The sequence below is a fragment of the Lissotriton vulgaris genome, chromosome 10 (assembly GCF_964263255.1).
Source record: "Lissotriton vulgaris chromosome 10, aLisVul1.2, whole genome shotgun sequence".
Lineage (NCBI taxonomy): Eukaryota > Metazoa > Chordata > Amphibia > Caudata > Salamandridae > Lissotriton > Lissotriton vulgaris.
Genome location: NC_141698.1, coordinates 152,851,688 through 152,876,465, shown reverse-complemented (window position 1 = coordinate 152,876,465; position 24,778 = coordinate 152,851,688). Strand labels below are relative to the sequence as shown.

At 42.5% G+C, this 24,778-nt stretch overlaps 1 protein-coding gene across 2 annotated transcripts in view; it reads right to left on the bottom strand.

Annotated features, from left to right (window-relative positions):
* The window catches only part of TECPR1 (tectonin beta-propeller repeat containing 1), a 575,261-nt gene that overhangs the window by 179,641 nt on the left and 370,842 nt on the right, over positions 1-24,778 (bottom strand). For both annotated transcript variants that reach the window (XM_086940729.1, XM_086940728.1), the window contains exons 19-21: positions 13,528-13,584; positions 12,956-13,130; positions 2,897-3,032 (exon numbers count right to left, since the gene is read on the bottom strand). In XM_086940729.1, coding sequence (XP_086796855.1) covers positions 2,897-3,032; positions 12,956-13,130; positions 13,528-13,584 — 368 coding nt within the window. The remainder of the gene's footprint in view (positions 1-2,896; positions 3,033-12,955; positions 13,131-13,527; positions 13,585-24,778) is intronic.

Here is a 24,778-nt window from a genome sequence, read left to right as displayed (position 1 = left end):
AAAGAATGTGAGTCATGGTCAACATCTTGAATTTCTCTTTGTAGAAAAAAAGAGAATCAAGATCCTGAGGTCTAGGATTGTACAATGACCACCGACCTTCTTGGGCACCATGAAGTACTGAAAATCGTACCCCTGCCCAATCTTCTGCTCAGGCACCAATTCTAATGCTCCGTCCACTAGCAGGAAGGGGAAGACAGGGAGGAGCCTGGTGCAAAGGTAGGGTAGTAGCATACACCATCTTTCTACAATTTGAAGGAGCCAGAAAGGAGGACATCTGGACTCCCTCCAGTATCAAATGGGTGAACAAGGGCAAACTAGATCTGCTTCCCTGTAGGGGTTAAGGAGGAGGAGGAGGAGGATGCTGGCTCTTGATTGAAATGACTCGACCTGTTTCACAGCCTCAAAACTGCCAGAGCAGAGTGTTTTAGGACTTCTGTTTCTGGTTTGTTTGACACCGACGATGGCAAAAATGAAAGCCTTGTATAAATTGCCAAAACCTACAAAACTGCCTTTAGTCACACTAAGAGGACTGCAATCCAAGGTAGAGCGCTGTAGCACGGCTTGTCATAAAAAAAGCTCCAAGGTAGATTCGGACTGTTCTCTGAACAGTTGGGGCCCATCGAATGGTAAGTACATGAATGTGGGCTGCACAAAGGAGAAGTAGCCAGAAATTCTGAGCCATGCATGACCTCCCGAGTGTCACCTAGGATCCCACTAGGTATACAACGTTTAGCACGCATTTTTTACCACGCACTACCATTACAACGCAGGCATTACCACGCATACCATTACAACGCATTGCGCTGGGGGGCGCTCTAGGATAGGGAATACGTTTAATTTTATATCCAACACCTTCCCTAGTGTCCACGGGGACTGGAGTTGGAATATAAAATTATACTTACCACTATCCAGCACCTCAAAGCGCTATGCGTTGTAACGGTATTCGTTGTAAATACCGTGTTGTAAAGGTATGCGTGGTAATAGTATGCGTGCTAACGTCATAGATCCATCCCACTACACTTGTCATACAGTCTGCTGAATCCAAGCCCGACTGAATAAACTGCTTGGAAGCCGCCTTGCCATCCTGGACCACCTCCAAAAGGTAACCATGTACGAGTTCCAGCAAGTTTGTTACTAGATCTGCCATGTCCAATAAGTCAAAAGTCTAGCAGCTCAAACGGAAGGTGGTATAGAAGGATTTAAGTGACAAACTGCCCACAAAGAAGACTTTCTTGCTTACAGACTACAATTTTTTGACTATCGAGAAGTACTGCAGAAAAGCCTCCTGGGGAGAACTTCAGCAAATAAGAGGTAGTCTCTTTGGCTAAGGGTGCATGAGAGAAAGGCAGGGTCAACTAGGGGATGCAGGTACTTACTATCCATACCCCTGTTCCCCACAGAGATGTAGTAGTCCTCTCCCAAGCTGCCAAAATGGGCTATAAAAGATTATCATTCAAAGGTAGCAAGGCTTCCAATGTTGAGTGGAAAGATGCTCTGAAACCAAAGGAAGACGAAGTTAAAAAACTTCTGCTTCCTTCCTGATCACTATTACCACGATAAGAAGCCACACTTGGGGAAGAAGCCCTTTAGCCGTCTAACTTCTCCAATTCAGGGGAGGTGTCTATGCCAAGGGCATTACCCAAGTCCCGAAAGGCATCTGAGTGGCATTGTGGAGGATCAACCTCACCAAATGCTTTTTGGACATCCAGAGTGCCAAGTTCACTGCCAAAGAGATCATGTATGGTTTTGTCATAGGAACAGGTGCAGTGTTCTTGACCATACTGTTGTTCCTTAAGGAGATTCAAGGCCTCTCGACCAGGCTGGTGAAGAACTTTCTCACACAACTTAGCAATTGGCACCAAGAGAGGAAGAGACGGCGACTTTGCAGAAAGAAGTGCCAACAGGGCTGTTGGGAACCAGTGTGGGTGGCTTCAGGAGTGAAGGAGGGCAAACAGCACCGAAGAAAGTTCCTTTAGCAGGAGGTCATATGGAAGCTCTAGAGGTCCAATAAGACCCAAAGGAGCTCCAGGGGGGCCATAGTTCTCCTAAACACCACTAACATGGCATTCAGGAAAAACACGGGATCGATACCTGAAGAAGAGAAGTTGGGGTAGGATATTTCCTGAGGCGGAGGTGTAGAAGGCAACAGCACCAGCTTTGGTTCCACAGGTGGCACTGGAGCGGATCCTATATTTATCGCTGTGTCACCTCTTCTTCCTCAACGTCGAAGTCAGGAACCTTAGTGGTCTCGAATGGGGCCAATAGCGTTGTTTGCCCAAACAATCATCTCTGGCACAGGCCATAAAGAATTTCATTTCTAGCTCCTTGATGGCTTAAGGACACATGCTCTGACAGGACTCACAGGATCTGGAGTTCTGGCCTGAGTCTATATACCAATGGCAGATGTCATGAGGGTCAGTAATAGACATCTAACCCTCAAAATCCCTGCACGTTGAAAGTCTGAACATTTTGGGGAAGACGTGATAACACTGCATCTATGAGAGAAATTGCTGAAAGACTCCAGAGTAAATTGTCAAAGAGGGAGAGAACTCCATACCTGCGTTGAAGACACAGTAAAATAGGTACTGACGTAAGCACACCCGGGTGAGCACTTTAAGACTCCGGTGACGTCATGATGATGCTTACAGCGTCGACACAGAGACAGGGCCCCCAACCAACATGGAAGACCTATGGAAAAATTTCTACTTCTGGTCAGGTACCTGGGATATTCAAAAGATGAGGAATCCGTAGGTAGATGTATCCATCAAAACAGTGCATTCTGTTCAGTGTTTCCAAGGAGTGAGTAAAACCCTAGTGACTTTTACTTTAGCTTGCCCTTTCTCCCTTAAAAGTATCTCTGAAAAGAAGCAAGACTGCTGCTCTGGTCAGTGCTCACCTGCAGGCTGTTTTGGAGAGACCGAGCCTCGGTAGAATGCAGATCCATCTTTAGCAATGGCCCAAACCTGGTAGTATGCGCCAATTGACACCGAGATGAAAGGCTGATCCGTGCCAACATGAAGCCATGACGACCCCTAACAAAAGTCACACAAATAAGTTCATCATTAAGCATGAATCTACTTGGTCGATTTATCTACCAACATAGTCAAAACAGAGATTTTCTTTTGTTCTCTAACAACATCTTAAACATGAATAATGCACTGCTCTCCTTATGGCATGAATCAACTCCAAATGCACTGAGACACTTTAAACACTCAATCTCATGTTTCCACCACTCTCTAATTATTTATAGGAGTCTTGGATACTAGTTGGCGAAAGGAAAATTACAAGGTGGTGAGAATAGACTGGGAAACACAATCCACAAGATTCCTACACATTAGAAAACAAAAGTGTTTTGCAGTGAAAATCTGTATACCAACTTTGTCTGCTTTGGGACTCCATTTTTCAGGGGATTAGATTGGTTAATAAAATTGGAGGGTGTGAGCTTCAGATTTCCAAACAATCATGCTGGGATACCTTGTTAAAACACAATATATGAGAATCAGGACATGAGGGTGGCTTAAAGGGCAGTGGAAAGAGAAAGGAGGTTGGATTGCTAGGGTACTTAAAACAACATTTTTCAAACAAATCAACATTTTTAAGGCCTTCAAAATAGAGACTCTAGAGAGAATGTGTGTGTGTGTGTTTTTGTCAGAGTGGACATGTACAAATCCCAGGTGACATTTGACAGACACTTCATTATACCTAACTGAAAGCACTTGTACCCAACTATTTACAACAGAACAATTTTTTAACGGGTGTGTAACACCTCAAACACCCCAATGAAACTACGCCTCTGCACGTTTGGTGTAAAAAATGTTGATAAAAATATAAAGGTGTGGAACAAAGTGGGAACACATTTTTGGAGCGCCATCTTTGTGTGTTCCCCAGACCTACCTTCGGAGCCACTTTGGACTCCATTTCCTGCTTGCGGTGCTTTATTTTGAGGAGGGTTCAACAACAGGACTGCAATAGTAGAAAGGCACCTTACCTGTTTAATAAAGGCATTGTGGGGCCTGTTGAGTCTGGTCTTGCAGATGTCAGTGTACATGCTAATTGTGGGGAGAGGGAGCAAATTGGGTACATCCTACCACCAACGTGGGCTAAGGATAGCCAAATAGGGGGAAATGTCTACATTTAGCAACCGTTACGCAAACAGATGTGAGTCACAGGTAGACAGAGACTAAACTTAATGCTGCAACCACTACAGACATGGCCCAATGTTCAACTACAGGTGAAACGTCATAGCTAAAAGTGACATCTGAGCATCTACTTGTACTGGAAAGTGACAATAAATCCTTTACAAATTGTTGAACTTTTTTTATTAAAAAGAACCACTTCACCAAACTCTTAAACATCAAGGAAGGCAATTAATTAACAATACTGACTTTTATAAAACTCTTTAATACACTTTTCACAAGTTGTTTTAAAAAGTTATAAATAATTGTATGCAATATAGAGGTTATTTTTGTTTAACTGAAAGACAGAAATGTCTTGAGTTTTAAACAGAGTGGCAACATTTGCATAAGCTAGATGACATGCTGAAGCAATGGTGCACACATTTTCAGGTTTGACATTTGAAACTATTTTAGCTGTCTAGCCAAACTGTTATTTTAAAGAAAAAATATTAAAGGGTTTTCATTCAAATTTTGCCTTTTTGTCCACCCTCTTCATCCACCGGTATGTTCAAAAGTCAATAATAAAGAGTTTGTAAAGCGCCAAGTTAAACTAGCTTGTGTGTCCCCGCGCTGCGGCCAGAGGTAGCTACAGAGAAGTGTCGAAAAGGGCAGGCAGAAGCCCAAGGGCTCTATGTCTGGAAGAGCCATGTCTTCAGTCTTTTCCTAAAGATTTTATCAGATTGTTCCATCCGAAGGTCCATGGAAAGTGCGTTCCACTATTTAGCTGCCAGGTAGCGGAAAGAACGGCTTCCCATTCTCATTCTTTTTATTACTGGGACTTGAACCAGCCCTGAGCCCTGAGAACGCAAGGCCCTGGTTGGAGTGTAGCGGGACAGTAGGTTGTGCAAGTACTTTGGGCCTTTCCTCATCAGGATCCGTTGACTAATACATAGGGCCTTGAATACAATTATTTCCCCTATTGGGAGCCAGTATAGAGTTGTTCGGGCATTTTTGGATGAGGCTCTCCTAGGAAGCATCAGGACTAGGCGGGCGGCAGCGTTTTGGATGTATTGTAATCTGTGCACGCTCTTTTTACTGGCGCCTATGTAGAGTGCATTCCCGTAGTCCAAGCAAGAGGTGACAAATGTGTGGAATCACTCTGCCTCCACTCACCGAGCAGGCGCTCTTTTTCCTGATATATGATGACATGATGTTTTGATTGAGTATAACTGTATGTATTGTATGATAGTGAGTTTGTGGTTGATTGACTGAAGACTGAATTGCGTGTCATGTTTTTATTGTTCTATTATCTTCTGGGCTGATGTTCTTTTTGCCTTTTGTACCATTTCATGAGATTTTTATGTATTAGAAGTTGATTAACATGACAATTCTCCCGTGTGTTTTGTTATTAGAACCTTATAAAAAATGATCATACAAAAAATAACATTTCTAAAATAAAATAGATATTCTGTGGGTGTTTGGTTGATTCCATTTGCTGGTTTCTTATCATTTGGGGAGGCCCCTTTACATGTTGTTGCAATACGTTTCCTCCCTGATGGGTTACTCCCCTAGCCTTTACTTTGTTTAGGTTTTCAGGGCCCCTCTTTTGTTTTTGTTCCACTCACCGAGCATACATTATGGGTCAGTGGCTCGGCTCATTCCCTTCAGTCCTTCTGCTCACTGACCAGTGTCCAGAACTTTCTGTTTGTCTCACTGCGAGCCGACATGCGGGTCTTTTTAACTTTTTTATACTAGTCCTTCAATGGCAGTATCAGTACTTGCTCCCTGCAAACACTTTGTAGCACTTCTTACTGGCCGCCATCCCCACTGTTCTGGTGCTCCCTCTGGTGGCGGACAAACACCAGAGTTCTAAGCTGGCCACCCCATTCTTCATGTAAATATTATGAAATCTCCCTGAGTCCTTCTTTTCTTTCACTTTCCAGGTGGCGTTTTCACTAACCGTAATTCAGGGATAGCCACTGCACTCCTCGTGCAGAAAACATGGCATCGCTGACGTGCACAGACCCCCTTCTTTTCTTTCACTTGGATTGCTTCATCAGTTGCTTGTCACATGTAGCAGGTCGTACCATTGCTCCAAAGGGCATAAATACACTACTCAAAACATACCCCTTTGTTACGGCTTCAAAAGATAATCATGTGTGTTTTGTTTTGTGGTTCAAATAATTGAAAATGCATAGGCCGCGGTCCCCATCTTCAAGTAATGATTCAGTGGAGGGCCCCAGGTTCCTGTAATGATTGAGTGGGGGTTGGCAGAGTTCAAACAGTTAAGAGCCACTAAGTTAGAGGGCCAATACCTCTGTACCTCATGCGTGTCTCGAATCCTAGAGACGGTCTAGTGTTTTGTTGGGGAAAAGTGTACTGATTTAAGCCTACCAGGAATAAAAAAATGTTATCCTGACTGGCACAAATGGGTTTACTACTGCATCTATTGTTCTACCGCTGCAGAGAAATGTGCAGCCGTAACTCCTACACAAGGGGTGGGAAGTGAGCAAGGGGTGCTATGCGGATTGATACACAGCACAGCGTGTTTGGCACTGTGCGTTTCCATATGTCCACAAAAGTGTACATTTGAGCGCATTCACAAACCTTTATCTGACCGTCTTTCACCTTGGAAAAGGTTGGAGATTAGCCCATCAGAGATCTGGAGTAACTCCTATTCTAGGGTTACAATGGGAACAGATTTCCTCTAGAACTGGTGGAGAACTAAGGGAAAGTGTGGAGTAAAAAAACAGAAGAAATAATGAGCATTTGCACATCTGCACCATTTCCCCGGTTGCTTAAGTCAAGGCTACACTGAATTATGGATTGGGAAATAGGAGCCAAAGGAATAATTGACATGGCGTTGGTTGAAATGTGTTTGAGTCAAAATGTTTTCTTATTTGGGGATGATATCTATCAGCAAACAAAAGGAGGCGCAACAGAGTTTTCCTTCAGTCCCGGATACGCTTGTCTCACAATGGGGTGGTGGGAGCAACAATTGGCGTGGTACCCTAACAATGAGCAATATGTAAATAAGACAGCAATGTGGCTGTGCTAGATTGACGACCTTTTAATTGTGTGGAATGGGACAGCAGAAGAATTCGAGGAATATTTTAAAATATTGAACTCGACCAGAGCCAACATTAAGTTTACCTACATAATCAGCAAAGAGAGAGTCGTCTTTTTGGACACTGAGATCTATGTCCGTCAAAATAAACTGCAGACAACCTTACATCGAAAGACCATATCTACCAATGTAACACTGCATGCGGATAGCTTCCACAAGGCAACAATAATTGACAACATCCCCTATGGAGAGTTCCTTAGGATCCGGAGGATCTGCTCAGAAAATGGAGAATGGGAAAAACAAAGTATGAATACAGCGAGGCGATTCAAACAACGGGATATAAAAACCACGTAGTGGAAAAAAGTTGAAATAGAGCAGATCAGAAAACAAGAGAAGACACAATAAAAAGGAAAGCCATAGAAAATCCAACATCCTCACCACCAAAGGAAGACCCAGTAAGATTGATTTTAGATTTTTCCAATTAATCAAACCAAATCACGAAAATCTTGAGAAAAAAATGGAAATTACAGCAGTTGGATCCAACAATGGGAAAAATAATGGGCACTCACCCCAACATAACATTTCGCTGAGCACGAAATTTGAAAAACAAGCTCATTCATAGCCATCATCACGGAAATGTGAAATCAAAAGGTACACAATGGTTAAAAAAACTAAAGGCTTTATAAAATGCTATAACTGTAAAGTCTGTCAAATCGCAAAGAACAAGACAGAAGTAAAATTACCAGATAACACCATGTGGCAAATAAGAGATCTATTAACATGTAAAAGTCAATATGTTGTGTACGCCATAGAATGCCCGTGTCCTTTGATGTACATTGGCAGTACTATATGTGAGCTAAGGAAGAGGATATTAGAACATGTTCGTGCAACAATAAATACAGATCGGAGCAACGCCGTTGCCAAACACATGGAAGTGGAACATAAAAGAGATTGGAAGCAACTAACTTTCTGTGCCTTGGAATCGATCCCACTCAATGTAAGGCGTGGAGATCGGGTAAAAAAACTACGAAGGAGAAAATCGAGACAGATACTGAACTTCAGAACATTGACGCCGAAAGGACTAAATCGAAGTGAGGACTTATATGTTCATCTGCAAACTGGATGACTTAATTATGTTACAATTGTATCAAATGGATGTAGAAATGTTGAAATGTCATTTAAGTTAATCTTATAAATGAAGAGTAACTCCATATACTAGGAGAATCCCTTTATGTAATATTAAAATAAACTCAACTCCGCATAAAAAGAATTAGAAGACATAATAAAAGAAGGAGGATAAGATGGAGGCCCACTGGAGGGCTTACATTTAAATTTAAGGAATAAATTCCTCCAAAAAGGATATCCATTGGATATTTTCCTCTAAAGACAGTGGAAATAGAAATTTTGAGCTCAATGGAAGCGTATTCTAATTAAAAGTATGCTCGGGTAAGAGGGTTGCATGCGCCCATAAATTCTTTGATTAAAGAAAAGAAAAAAAGTGAAAGTGATGTAATATTCATAAGGGAAGAATAAATAACGATATTTAGGGGAAATTAAATAGGTTGCACAGCAAAAGGATAAAAAATAAAAAGGAAGAATACTAATAAATAATACATAAGTAAGGATAATAATATAGATCAAAAAAGGGAACTTATGGTGAGATAAATAAATATATAAAAATACAAACTCTCAATTAGTGTAGGTAAAAACCACATATCTCAAAATGCAAGATGAGGGTTTTTGGCTGAGAAAGACAATTCATAGATCACATGTCATCGTGAAAGAGGATTAATAGGTTGTTTTGAATGTGCCATGTTAACCATGATCAAGTAAACTGTGTTTACGAAACGCGTAGGTTGTTCCTCGAACTGGATACTTTGTTGAAATAAACTAATTGGAGAAGTTCACAAACTGTGAGTGCGGTTTCCTTAATCATAAGGATTAATGTGGATATATATATATATATATATATATATATATATATATATATATATATATATATATATATATATATATATATATATGAAGAAAGCGTCTCCTCTCAACGAAAGAAGCAGGAGCCTCGAAGGGGATTTGCAGGACAACACCCTTTATTTCAATAAAATGGCGAATGCATTTCGGCCGGATTGGCCTTCGTCAGCGCCTGCGGTGAGTAATGAGGAAGTCCTGGCGTCCTGCAAAGCATATACACCCAGCCGCACTCTGATAGGTGCCTAGTGTTAGCTCCGCCCCTCACTTAGGTAATGTTGCAGCCGGTCCGAGAAAGTCAGCGGACTCCATTTCCCAGGATACACTGTGAACTCCCAGGTAAGTATGGCTGAGGGACGTTCTTGGAAATGTGCAAGAAAATAGCAGGGGTTGGGTGAAATGCAGGACGTGAGCCGCAAAAGAAACTGGTGGTGCTGCCTCGAGTCCCCGTGCCTCACCTACCGGAAGTCCAAGTGACAAATTCACAGGGGCGGGAGAACAATGCAACCCGCCCTGGCAGAGGCAAATGTCTCAATGAGCCAGCTTCAGATAACTTGGACTGCCGGCGAGTCTGGAGAATTCAACGATGAAGAAACAGGCAGTGCCGAGGCAAGCACCAGAATCTCCAGGCCACAGGTGGTGAGCGAGCTCCTGAACGCGCTTCTGGCACACGCGTGAAATTGATGAAGAAAGCGTCTCCTCTCAACGAAAGAAGCAGGAGCCTCGAAGGGGATTTGCAGGACAACACCCTTTATTTCAATAAAATGGCGAATGCATTTCGGCCGGATTGGCCTTCGTCAGCGCCTGCGGTGAGTAATGAGGAAGTCCTGGCATCCTGCAAAGCATATACACCCAGCCGCACTCTGATAGGTGCCTAGTGTTAGCTCCGCCCTTCACTTAGGTAATGTTGCAGCCGGTCCGAGAAAGTCAGCGGACTCCATTTCCCAGGATACACTGTGAACTCCCAGGTAAGTATGGCTGAGAGACGTTCTTGGAAATGTGCAAGAAAATAGCAGGGGTTGGGTGAAATGCAGGACGAGAGCCGCAAAAGAAACTGGTGGTGCTGCCTCGAGTCACCGTGCCTCACCTACCAGAAGTCCAAGTGACAAATTCACAGGGGCGGGAGAACAATGCAACCCGCCCTGGCAGAGGCAAATGTCTCAATGAGCCAGCTTCAGATAACTTGGACTGCCGGCGAGTCTAGAGAATTCAACGATGAAGAAACAGGCAGTGCCGAGGCAAGCACCAGAATCTCCAGGCCACAGGTGGTGAGTGAGCTCCTGAACGCGCTTCTGGCACACGCGTGAAATTGATGAAGAAAGCTTCTCCTCTCAACGAAAGAAGCAGGAGCCTTGAAGGGGATTTGCAGGACAACACCCTTTATTTCAATAAAATGGCGAATGCATTTCGGCCGGATTGGCCTTCGTCAGCGCCTGCGGTGAGTAATGAGGAAGTCCTGGCGTCCTGCAAAGCATATACACCCAGCCACACTCTGATAGGTGCCTAGTGTTAGCTCCGCCCCTCACTTAGGTAATGTTGCAGCCGGTCCGAGAAAGTCAGCGGACTCCATTTCCCAGGATACACTGTGAACTCCCAGGTAAGTATGGCTGAGGGACGTTCTTGGAAATGTGCAAGAAAATAGCAGGGGTTGGGTGAAATGCAGGACGAGAGCCGCAAAAGAAACTGGTGGTGCTGCCTCGAGTCCCCGTGCCTCACCTACCGGAAGTCCAAGTGACAAATTCACTTGGACTTCCGCTCAAACTTTCATCTTTTCCAGAAAAGGCACAGCACTCAAAGAGGGTTATGGAAATCACGAAGATTTATTAAGGGGAACTGCACAGACGAGTTTCGGTGTGTCAGTTATAACACAAGATCAGCATGTTAATAAAGTTTTTACCACAACCATTGACATAAACATAGAACTAACCCCTCTGACCACAACATGAGCGCCATATTGGAATGTATTTCCAAAGCTATATTACATGTTAGGAAAAACTCATAACGTCCACTGATGGACTGTGTATTAATGGTTGGAGGGTCTGTTGATTACAAAATGTCACAAGATTTCGACAGAAAAAAAAATATATATATATATATATATATTTTGTAAATTTTTAAATAATTTTAAAATTATAAAATAAATTACAATTAATAGTTTAATAATTGTTTTAAGGTAAAAATATATTAATTATAATGTATGTGTGTAACTATTTTTAATTAAGTTTATTTATTATAATTCTTTTTATTTAGAGAAGTGTGGCTCAATGATTAGAGCGGCAGACCCTGATGCAGAGGTCTAGCCCGAGACCAGGGTTCAATTCCCCACCTCGGCGGGTCTTGGGCTCAAAATTCCACGGACCTGACGATTCTCGCCTCGGTGCCTATTCCAATCATGGAGTCCCACTCTGCAACTCTGGGCAATAGCTTGCTTAATCTCCACAACGGCCCCCACAACGCTAAGGATGCCTGGCCTCCACCTTGGGGGTGCCCAGGAGTGGACGCCTCACAGGGAAAGCCAGGATGGGTTCAACAGCGGTATTCGTACAAGCGCCTTGAGACCCTTGCGGGTGAGTAGTGCGCTATACAAGTATCAATTTACAATTTTTTTTTATTTTATATTAAATCTACTTCACTTTTTATATTAATTGTATTTTTTAACATATTTAATATGGATTACTTTATTTTATATATATATATAAAATTCGATATTTTGTACAACTATATTTTTTACATCAATATTTTTTATCTATATTTTTGTACTTACCTGTTTAAGTATAGGGAGTCGATATTTTTGCATTCTATATTTTTCATCGACATTTTTTACTTCTATATTTTTACATCAGTGAACAGAACGCATTACCCTGATAATAATAAAGCTCCCTTGACAGCAAGTTCTTCTCACATGTAACTCAAAACCATTTGCCGGTTTTATGATTAATATAATATACTTCAATTGAATGCATGAGTGGGAGCACAAGAACGCCACAAGGCACTGAAACAGGCATTTAGAACAAAATGAGCAACAACTCAACAGTTCTAAGAGCTTATTGAAAAAGATTAGATTGAAGAAAATCATTTACCCAAAAGTTTTCTGCATTCCTTAGTTGAAAAAAATTTCTGTTTACGTAGAATAAATGAAATACTATACCTGAGTCAAATATATTCAGCCAAAAACAATCAGGGGCCACCTTTGTGTTCAGAGTGAATGACATTTATAAATGAGATAAGTAATCTCTGCTGCAGTGACACTGCCTACTGGAAATACTCAATGAAAACTAAACTCCCCTATTAAAAATGGCAAATACCTTCTTCAAAACTCCCCGAGCTTGAATCAGTTCAGAGCAGGACAGGATTTAATTAATGACTTATCCATTCTCTTATGATAAACTCATCCTGTCTCCCTACATTTTTTGTTAACTGGATCAAATCATTTTCTGGGATTGAAATTATATGTTGTGTCTTCAAGTTTCAGAATTGGGGTACGGTGTAAGTCGTGGGGTTTGGTGTAAGTCATGGAATATATGCTCACTCAAAATTTATCAACAAACAGCTGTACATTTGTAACCTGCTCAATGAGAAAGGAAAAATGGCCTGCTCTTTTGCCGAAGAAGATCCTGTAGAGCACAGGATCTCAATAGGAATGGGTATCCTTTTAAAACATTTTTCATAGTAATGGTCTGGCCTTTTATCCAAATGCAATAAAAAAAATTTAAGCGGGAAAACCAGTTTAGTAACATATCACATTTTAACATGATTTGTCAACATGGAAACATCTCAGATAATAAGGAAAATAAACAATCCTTACAGCTGGAAGGCATCTTGTTATTCCAAGCCTACACAAGACGTCTCCTTTGTAGCTGATCGCCCACAGCGCGACTGGGTCCGCACTTTCTTTACTGGCGCCTGGTATTATAGAGATGTCCCAAAGCGCTATAGGGGGAACCTCCAACCATGGCCCCGTCGTCACTATTTTACATTTTCTGAAAGAAGCAAACATAACAGCTTATAATGTTCCATTTGTATTCAAAGTGGCATTTAGGTTAAATACATTTCTGACCAGCATGGATCACAAAGGGGTCCCATTTCAAGACTAATAAGGCTGCATCTGGTACAGGATTTACAATGAAGCTTATTAAAGACTGACCCTATTTGATACACTATTTACATGATGTTCTACAGGAAAGCTTTACAGAATATATCAGACCACAAAAAAGGAAGGGAAAACACTGCATTTGACCTTTGCGCTCATTTTGTAAATATATTCTATGATGTTTGTCTAGCAAAAAATCTATAAGAATAAATGTAAAAACATTAAATGAAGTAAATTAAAAAAACAATATCTGCATACCTTGTTAAATCAGTTAAGCATTTATTTACCTTCCCCATCGTCTTCGCCTTACAAAATCTTTCATGGTCTTGTAACCGTGATATGATCTGCAAGATAATGAAATAGTTTTAAATATTATTTTAAATTCAGCATCTTGTAATTCATTTTAAACTTTAACTTAACTTGGTTGCTTGTATTTAACTTCTAGTACTTCCACCAGAAAGGGTTCCACTTTATTAAAGCAGGTCAATGCTTCTGACAAACTACTGAACAAAAATTGTGACACCAGAGCAATCTAATGAGAATATGTTGGCCAAATTTTGATTTCCCTTACACTTGGTGGCAACATGTGGCAGTAATATGTGCACATTTTAGTATTAAATTGTGAAAAGCCTAGGTAATGGCATGTCCTAAAAATCAAATTCAAAAGATGAAGAGCATTGGCGTGTTTACTTTGATAAGTTATATCTTTCAAGAAAAACAACTCCATCTGACATGAGATTAGATTCCCTCACCTCAAGTTCCTCTTGGAATGGTTTAACAACAGAGCAGATAGTAAATAAAATTCACGAATTCCATTCCTGAGCGTTCCAGCTAATATATTTAAACTAAATCCGACTTTGTGGGCTGAAATACTTAAACCTCTATTTGATTACTGTTTAAGTGTTGACTTGACTCATCAACCATGGAAGGGCAGTAACATCATTCTTCTCAAGAAGATTGGAGATTGCAACTTGACGAAAATCTATAATCGGATATCCTTTCTTGATATTATAGGGAAGATATTTGCTAAAGTCTCCTGCATCATTTAACATCATCAGTTATATTATGGCAACTCCTGTCCATTGAACAATCTGGCTTTCGGGAAGGATGGATGTCCCCTGATTTATAGCATTTTATCTTTAAGTATGATAAGCGAGAAATATGTCAGACATCACAATGAAGCTTCATGTGATGTTTTGGGATTTCAGAAGTGCTTTTGATTTTCTAGACAGAGCACAAGTTATTTTAAATGGGCATCCTGGTTGAGATACTGCGACCGGTGACAAATCTGCACTGTCACAATTGGATAAGAATACTCATGGGGATAAGATAGCTGACGCGTTTGCGGACTGCTATGAAAATTTATACAAGGCCCGCGATCTAGGCTCTAAAACAGAGGCACTACAATGTATGGCACCCATTACCCTACCAGTACTTGAGGAGACCGATAGCGCAGATCTAGAATCTGACGTCACGGAAGAGGAAGTCCGAGTGGCTCTGACCAACCTCCATACAGGGAAGGCCGCGGGCCCTAACGGCTTTCCTGCGGAACTCTTTAAGAACATGGCCGACCTCCTGACTCAACATCTACTGGGCTTGTTCCAGGATGCCGAAGAAGAGGGACAGTTCCCTCCGGATAACAGACAGGCCACGATTGTCCCGATTCACAAACTGGGGAAACCGACAGAGGACTGCACCTCATACCGTCCCATTTCCCTACTAAATGTAGAGGCCAAGATCTATGCTACCATACTGGCCCTGCGCATGAAAAGGGTTATCCCAGGCCTGATACATATGGATCAGACAGGGTTCATTCCCAAAAGGGCTACCATATATAATCTAAGGAGGACACATAACTGGCTGCATGTGATAAAAGACAGAAGGGCCACATTGGTTCATGTCCCTAGATGCCGAAAAGGCGTTCGATGCTCTTCATTGGCCTTTCTTAGAGAGAGTACTAGAACAAATGGGCTTTGGACCCAAATACAGAAGAAAAATTAGTCTACTATATGCAGGCCCCAGAGCCCGAGTGAGGGTAAATGGGGTGATGTCGAGGACTTTTCCCATAGAAAGGGGAACCCGACAGGGATGCCCCTTGTCACCCCTGCTATTCGCCTTGACGATCGAGGTGATGACATCCGCGGTCAGGCAAAACGTGAGTATCACGGGGTTCCGAATAAGCCAAGCAGACACGCAAGATGAAAAATTATCCCTCTACACCGATGACGTCCTCCTCTATATCACGCTGCCGGAAGATACAATACCGGCGCTGTTTGATGAACTGGCAAGGTATAGCGCGAGGTCAGGATAACAGATTACCTGGCACAAATCGACACTCTATGACCCCCAAGGGCGTAAGGACTGGCCTCAACTGCCGCAAAATCTACAGACGACTGAAGAGGGCTTTCAGTACCTTGGGATATTTGTCACTGCTGACAGAAACACCTCATATGATCGTAATATCGCTCGGATCACGCATGGCTTCAAAGCCGACGCTAGTAGGTGGCAGTCCCTCCCTTTGACAATTCTTGGTAGGGCAGCGATGTTCAAAATGTTCTCCCTTCCAAAATTCCTTTATGCCTTCCAAAATGAATACTTCCCAATACCACCCAAGACTTTTAGGGACATACACATGGAGCTCCGGTCATTCCTATGGTTGGGGAAACACCCTAGAGTCCAACTGGCAACGCTGCAGAGACACCAATACGACAGGGGGATCTCACTCCCTGACCTGGAGACTTACTATTGGGCAGAGCATCTAGCCCCCATTAATGACTGGCTCCACGCACCTGCCACACACCCCACATATGCCCTGGAAAGATACCACATGGGTACACACTCAAGCCTACACTACATATATGGTGGGAAGGGTCAGGCTAGATTACTGCCAGCCACAAAAATTACATTAGGGGCATGGAACAGAGCCACAAACGTCACCGGATGGGCTCGCAGGGCTACGAAGCAAACACCATTATGGGAGTGCTCCTGGCTCAAAGAACTGGGCAAATTGAGAGGATTCCAGGGATGGGACGACATCGGCATTTCTACCCTAGGGGATTTCATCAAAAGTGGAACACTAAAACCCTTTGCCTCACTACAGACCGAATTTGGGCTACTCCGCTCTCAATTCTTTAAATACATACAACTGAGACATGCTTACCAGGCGGAAGGGACACTGCGAGAGCCGCTCCCCGAGTACGCACCACTAGAGGGCCGTCTATTGCAGGAAAAGATCCCAGGGAAAGCGGTCTCCTTGACCTACAAAACTATTATGAATAATAGACCGAATACATTAACAGACCTTCGAAACAAGTGGGAGCAAGAAGTGGGAGAGATGGATGAGGTAGATTGGGGGAGGGGGGTACTGATGCACCCTAGAGAAGTAGCAATCAAGTCACGCCTACACCTAATCCAGTTTAAGATCTTACAAAGAGTATATTATGACAGAGTAAGGCTATATAAAATGGGGAGGGCGTCGGATCTCAGCTGCCTACGCTGCAGACATGAAAACGGGACTTTCTTACACATAATATGGTCATGAGCAAACATACAGGCCTATTGGAGTGCGATCACCACGGAATTGAGCGAAATATTGGAGATAGACATACCACTTGATCCGAAGCTGGTCCTGCTGGGAATGACCAATGACATAGATCTGGCCCGCCCACTGCTAATCTTTCTGGTGCTAGCCTTGGTAGTGGCTAAGAGAGACATAGCTAGGAAATGGGGAGCGTCTGACACACCTCAGCTAAGGGAATGGGGGAGGGGACTGGACACCTACATGTCAGCGGAGAGGGTCACATATAAAGCAAGAGGCTGTCCGAGGAAATTTAGTAAAGTATGGAGTAAATGGAGGCGCTATCATGGTCTGGACGGGGGTCTTTGATGGGACCAAGGCAATCACAGGTTAGCCAGAAGAGGTTGGGAACATTACACGAATCAGGAAGGTGGGTGGAGAATACAGGGAGAACTGTTATGGATGAACATTCGGACTATGATGTTGGGACTTTGCACTTTGACGGAAGAGGGCGGAGGTGGGGTTGGGGACGCTGAATTGCTGCCTGATGATGACATGCATGTTCTATGTACTACCTTGTGATAAAACAATAAAAATGTTTTTAAAAAAAAGAATACTCATGGGGAGGGCAAATAAGTACTCTGGTGAAACTGAAGTTAACAATGTTCCAAAACAAAGCTGTATTTTAGCCCCTTCGGTATTCTCATTATATTGATCAGATCTTCCAACCTTAATAAAATGCGCTTCCACTTATCTTCCAAAGGAACACAGAAATATCTACTCTGATGTATGCAGACGTTTTAATTTAATGGACCTTACTCCCATAGGATTACAGAGACAAATCAACACCGTTGCAACACGAGCTGATCACATTAATGTCTATGTTAATGAGGAGAAAACTAAAATAATGATAATGGGAGTACAGGATTTGAAAACTCCAATTAATTGGTGTTACAAAGAGAAAAGATTTTAAGTAGTAAAAGATAATACATATGTTGGAGTAAACGTGTTACATAATCTTTCAAAGGATAACCATGATAGGCGTCAAATACTAGGACATTTTTCATTACTAGCCCACACAATCTCCCATGAGAAGGTCTTAGTCTGCTCTGCTTCACTACCCTGAGTCAAGTGCTATAATAGGGTGCATGGTTCCCAGTAAGGAGAAATTGAGGACTGCTTACTTCTGCAGGCCTCACATCCTGCCCAAATAAAAACCCAATTTCTTATATTAGCCTGGCTGTGAACAAGAACTATTCATTTTCTAAAACATTTTTCTGTAGTCTGACTATAATGGGAATTACTAAAGAATTAGTTGCATCCCAAAAACAACAATACTTTGAGGTCATGGTCAAAGGCAAATAAACACACTTGGATACAAGATTTTCAAGATGAATGACAGCACAGTCTCAAAATAAAAAAAAACTTCACTTGAATTAAGATGTGTGGCAATGCAATTTGAAAGACAGTCTCTGCCATTTCCCCAAAGCGTATTTCTGAAGATTAAATTTGGTCAGCTTGCATAAGGTGAAAATATATCGATCAAAATGTATGGGACTCACTCTGGGGGGCAATTGTGTGGTACTAATGTACAAGATATGATTCATGTACTGTTGTTTTGCGCTGGGCTGTTGAATCTACAAATAAAGTGTATTCGAACTATATTTTCTAATTAACAGGCAGAAACTGGAGGATGCTCTACATCTACTGTGAAATCCACCTACTGTGAATATCTGCTATCGGTTGACAAAACTATTTAGTAATTTTCTTAAATTGTAATAATGTAGAAGCGTAAATTTCATCTGAATTGTAATTGTATGAGTTTTTAAATTGATTGTGTTATGATTTTTGCAGTGTTTCTCAGGAAAGGCTAGTGTAGTGTAGTTAAATAAATAATGGCACTGGAACCTCTGCAAAACGTACCTGGCTCGTCAATGCCTGCCCTGCCCAACAATCTTTCATCTAGCGACACCAAACTGTCAAATAAACAATGTGTCTGCCAAAACTCAAACGTTCTATCCTTTGGTGTCTGAAATTAGCCGAGACCTGGCTCCTGTCATGATAACTTATTCTGAAACCTCTTGTACAAAACTCTTTTTGTGATCACAAAGCCCACAAACAGCTAAATAAAGGCTCTGTGACAGCAAAAGGGCATTTTGTTATGAAAAAAAAACATTTATGGGTCAAAAAAGTATTTCCCACTCATTTAAGGGTTTTTGCAACTAATTATGAATTGTTTTAATAGAGTTTCCCACTCTATTTGGGAGTCTCATTACAGCATATCAATGCTTCACAATCATGGTCCAAAATCCTTCATGAGATGGCAACACCTCAAATCAGAGGGTATCTGATTTGCAAAAGGAAGGCTTTCTCCTTGGGAACATGTTGGGCAACCTGGGAGGGAGCCTGCAGTGGCCTAAAAGACCACTGCCCCCCCCCATGTGTTCCCACATGGTAAACATATATCCTACTGGCGGTCATCAGTATGCAGTTATAGTTAGGCCCTAGTTTCCATAGCAAGAGCGTTTTTTGTTTTGCTAATAACTTTGGCGCCGTTTGACAAATCTTCACAAACTTTTCAAAACTAGTAAGCACCTGCGTTCAGCAGCTGTGAAAACATTTGGAGCGATTCATCAAGCGGGGGCCCAAATGTGTTTACCCGATGTAATTTCCCATAGGGATTTTAGACACAACTACAGCCCGAACCGCTAGACGGAATGACACCAAATTTGGCTGAAAGATAGCTCTTGGTACAGAAAGAGGCCTTTTTGTTATTTGGTGTAAATCCGTTAAGTAGTTTTGGAGTTATTAAAGAAAAAAGAAATATAGATATCTGGGAGGAGCTTAAGCATGGATCTCATAGTGAGATCTGATTGGTTGCCAACAATTCAACTAGGAAGTGTTGGCAGCCATCTTGGGACTCAGCCCGAGTCTCAAGAAAAAACATAGTGGTGGAAATAAAAATCTCATGATTTTTATATTTTGATCGTTCTTTTCGCTGGTCCAATATGTAAGGGCAACATGTGGGCCCTAGGTAAAGGCAAGGTTGCTTGGTATTAGAAGTAGCGGTGCATATTGAAACGTGAGGTCGCTGCTTAAAAGTAGCCCTGATAGATCGCTCCATGACGAAGAAGCGTGACGAGGGGGAGTTCCAAAGAAAACCATTTAGGCGTTGGCTTAACAGCCTTGATTTTGGGATAATCACTTTTTCTTCCAAAAATTAATATGCCCTTGTGTAAAGTCATTGTTGCTAAATTAAGTAATTCCAAAACCTTCAGGTGGTGTTTGCACAATATAAAACTGCAAAAAAGTAGCTCTCCAACACCTTCGGGTCGTGTTAGTACTACATAAAACTGCACAAAAAATGTGAAAAACAGAGTCGGAGATGTGGGGATCTGTGGAACAGAAGTTCAGCATGGGCAAGCAGGGACGGGGGAGGTTGATGGGCAACTAACAGCAAAGGTGGGCTGCCACAGGGGGATTATATGATTTGCCTAGGTTTACAGTGTCTCGTGAAAAGTAACTGGTGTTAATGGAAAGCACTCAATTAACTTTGGGTGGGGTTGGCGCTATATAAAACCGCACAAAAAAAGTAGCGGGTGCTCATGTAAAGTGCTCCAATACCTTTGGGTGGTGTTGGCACTATATAAGCCTGCACACAAAAAGAATTGTGAAAAGCAGAGTCGGGAGGAGGGGATCTGTACAGTGGAGTTTAGGGGGGCAAGCAGCAATGGGCGAGAAGTGAACAGGCAACCAACAGCAAATGCAGGCTGCCACTGGGAGATTAAGTGATTTGGCTGTATGCACAAAATGTGAAACTGAGGCCGAGGCTAAGGAGATGATGTGGCTAACTTGGTGTAGTGGCAGAGCGGCTGACTCCAGGGCACGGGGCTCACAGTTCGATCCCTGGCGCTAGCGGCAGCTCAGGTCAGCATCAAGTGACTCTGGGCAATAGCTCCCTTAATCTCCCCAACAGCCCGCAGCGCAATGAGACCCTTAGGGGTGATTAGTTCGCGCCTCACAAATGCCGGATTTATTACTATGGAGCTGGGAAACCTGGTTTAAGTTTTGGGCAAATTTCTTAATCTCCCCGTGCCTACAAAAATTAATGTGTTCTTGTGTAGAGGAACTGGAGCTCATTTAAAGTGCTCCACTATTTACAGTGGGTGTTGACGCTATATAAAACTGCACAAAAAAAACCAGAAAAAAATCACAGTGTTAGGCTAGTTTACAGCAGTGAACATGAGGAAATACATCACATCAACCACATTAAAAGGACTACTTTTGCCAAGTACACTGAAGAGAAGGAAGACCTTGATGACATCAAAACTTTAGAAGAGAAATCAAGGTAAGCAACAATGGCGCATGGAAACATTTCACTGGTGAATGCGGAAAAAGTAAGAAAGTGAAATTTGAAAAAGTGGAGTCCCACTCTATAAAATCAGAAGCAACAAGGTAAGACACGAACAGTTCAATCATTTCACACAGGAGAAATGTGGCTATTCAATTACTGCTGAAGATACAGATACTTTTTGACATGCCCATGATAATGCATACCTAATTCACTTGAGGAATGGTTTTCCAGCTCTAAAGACTATTGGCAAACGGCCACATGTGTTGTAAACACGCACGCGCACTTAGTACCCACAAGCGTGGAAAACAAACAGTGACAACACATGTGCCACGATATAGCAGCTGTGTACACATGCTCCAATCAGCACGTCAGCTATACACTAACAGGACATTAAAAGGCATAACATCACCATTAACTAGAATTAAATAGACTACAATGGGGTTTAAAGCAGTGAAGAAGTCAGGGAGGGGGGGTATTTGGGGAAAGGGCAAGCAGAGACGGGAGGGAGGTAGTTGTAACTGTAACTCATGAGCTCTCCATGCACTGCTTGTTACACCAAATATTACATCAGTCCTGACATCTTCTATGACATCGTTGAGAATATCATTGCAACATTTGCAATAACATTTTTGATGAGAAAACTGTGCATGACCTGAACACGAGTTATAGTACCCTTATGACACAAGTTATAGTTTCTTCAGATAAGTATAACTATAACTGCTGCATTTCTATGGTTGTATGCATGTAAAATCTGAACCTAACTAGAACATCCCTCTAACATTTGCTTAAATATATATCTGCTCTGCTCCTGATCTCCAAGACTAGAAAACAAGCAGCATGGCTCCTTTCAGGTAGTGTTACTTTATTAATTTAACATTAACAAAAAGGACAAAGAAAGACCATTGCGTTTCGCCCATAGCCTTCCACAGACGAGCATCAGTAGGTAGGTATAGTTAGGAACTAGTTTCTTTAGACAAAGCATTTGTTGTTTTGCTAATAACTTTGGTGCTGTTCAACAACATTTTCAAAACCAGTTTGCCACTCACTGATGTCTGGAATGTTTTGGGTGATCCATCAAACGGGGGGGGCGAGAAAAAGGGGGGAGGGTCCCAAACACGTTTTCCTCATTCAATTTCCCATTAGGATTTTGAACAAAGACTACAGCACGAACCACTTGAAAGAAATTCCACCAAAGTTAGCAGAAACTGGCTCTTGGTCAAGAAAAAGTGCTTTTTGTAATTTGGTGTAAATCCCCTCAGTGGTTTTGGAGTTATTCAAGAAAAAAGAAATATAGATATCTAGGGATAAGAATCCTCAGCGAATTCGCCAGAACATATGCTGAGATCTGATTGGGTGCCAAAACTTCAACCAGGAAGTGTTGGCAGCCATCTTGGGACTCAAAAAGGTGAGAAAAAACATAAGGGGGCAAGGTAAGTGTACCCTGACCCCCCTAGGCCTGGAGGTGGGGACCAAGCGACCTCTCCAGGGCCAAAAACATAACTTTTTCAATTCAATTTTGTTGCATGTTCACGGAGAATCTGAGGCAAAATTTTAAAAAAACAAGGGCGGTCCCCCGCACTTGGTTTCATTTGCTCCCGGTGGGAAATAAAAAATACATCGTTTAACTTTCTTGTTGATATCAGACAAAAGAGTTCAACAATCTGAAATAAATTAACAAGTACAGACTCCAACTATCGTACCGCTGCTACAGGAAGTATGCCAGTCTCATCTCTGGTGCAAAGACACCCGACATCGAATGCCTCTCATTAAAAAGTGGTCTAACGTAAGAGGAAGCTTCCTATCAAAGTGCCCATTCATCTTACATACCAGTGGAGCACCAGGGACTTCTGTGCTCATGCGAGCCCCCTCAATATCACAGTGTGGGGTGGAAACCCCAACTAGACTCACCGTGAAGGAGAGGAGTAGTCCCCTGCCCTCTCACATGTGAAGGCTTAATGACACTATGACTCCTCATCTATCAGCTCTGTCTATGGACACCGGCTCGCCCCTCGTTAGAACTGTTGAATGCCCCTGTGCATCCTCCCCAACTTCACTGCATACATCAAAAACATTGCAGTTCCCCATGGCTCTGTGTTAGCAATGCAGCAAGGCAATCTGTGACACCTACTATATTCACACCCTCTCCTACGTATTATTAAGGACATTGTAAATAATCGATGTAATGATAATATCTCTAGGCAACTAGTAGACAGTGCAGAAATAATTCAATTTATTGGTGCACGTCTCCTCACGTGTACAGAGATTCATAAATACCCCCACTTACAGACACAAAAACAAATAACTGTGCTAATATCACAAATAACAAGGACAGGAACATTTGTTTACAATAGAATATTAAAAAAGACATATGTGGACTAGGAAGTTTTATGGAGACTCTGAGTGCAACATTCCTTTGTGAAGACAGAGGCACAGACCAGGGAAAATATTTTATTTCTGTTTCATGTTACACTTGGGACATTAATGGGACCCTGGTGCTGAGAAGTTGCTCGTTGTGCATCAATCAGGGAAAGACCAATTTTAGCTAGATGGAACGGCGCAGCCCCTGGTCATGGCCAACTGCAGCTATCCAGCGATGGGGTCGAGCTTCACTACTGAGGTTAAAATAATTTCCAGGTAAAGATTACCTCCTTTGCCCTTATCGACATTGCTCAGAGAATTTCGGTAGGAAAAGAAGGGCTATGCAATGAATAGGAATAACAGCCCAAATAGGGACAACAGTGCTGCACCCGAGGACACCATCAGCAGTGCTGTTGTTATAGTGGGCAAGGCCCTGTTTATTTGGGGTATACAATGGTGGAATCAACACATCCACTTTGTTGCACAGCCTATGCCCTTTGTGAAAGACTGTCTGCAACTGTGGATTATTTTTCCCAAAACTCCCCTCACTAACCGAGTGGTGTTCCAGCAAGGATCAGTGTTGTTATGTCTGTTTGCAAATAATAAAGACGTGTTTAATGAAATTCTGTTAACTTCAGATAAAAGTGTTTGAGCTGTTTATCAGTTAGGCCTCCTAGACATCTGTGCCTAAATTACGGTATGAGGTATCAAAACAGTGTACAATACATATGGAACGTGGGTTTAAGGGGGGTTACAATGTACATACTTGAACACTGAGGAGAGGGGCGTGGCTAACCACCAATTGAGTAGGACGTGCCTTGCAGAGCTCCTGCCCGGTGATTCCCCCATCCGCAATCATCGAGCCCTCCCATATAAATGAGGGGGGGACACATTGGCTGAACGAGTGGGGAGCGCAACAGAGAGCGGTAACGACCCTGAGAATCCTACACTTGAGCAAATTGGGGAGATGGCTGCATGAGCTCCGAAATGGCGGCCGCTAGCTGAGGAAGGTACAGCGCACATGCGGATGGAAGAGTGCGGAGAATATCTCCCTGTCCGAGACTGATGCCCTGCATATAGAGGCAGCTCTGTGAATAAAAGGCCCAGGGGAGGGGCATTCTAGCCGAATCCAGGAGCTATTGCATCCCGGAAGACTTGGGTGAGAGGCCTACGAAGCAGGAATTGAAGCCGGACTGTGCGACTGCAGTGAGGCCTGTAGCCGCCGCTGCTGACATCGGCGGAGAGTGACTCATGACCTAGGGACGACGGAAGTAGAGCAGAGGTGACGGAGTGGTTTCCCCCAGCTGGG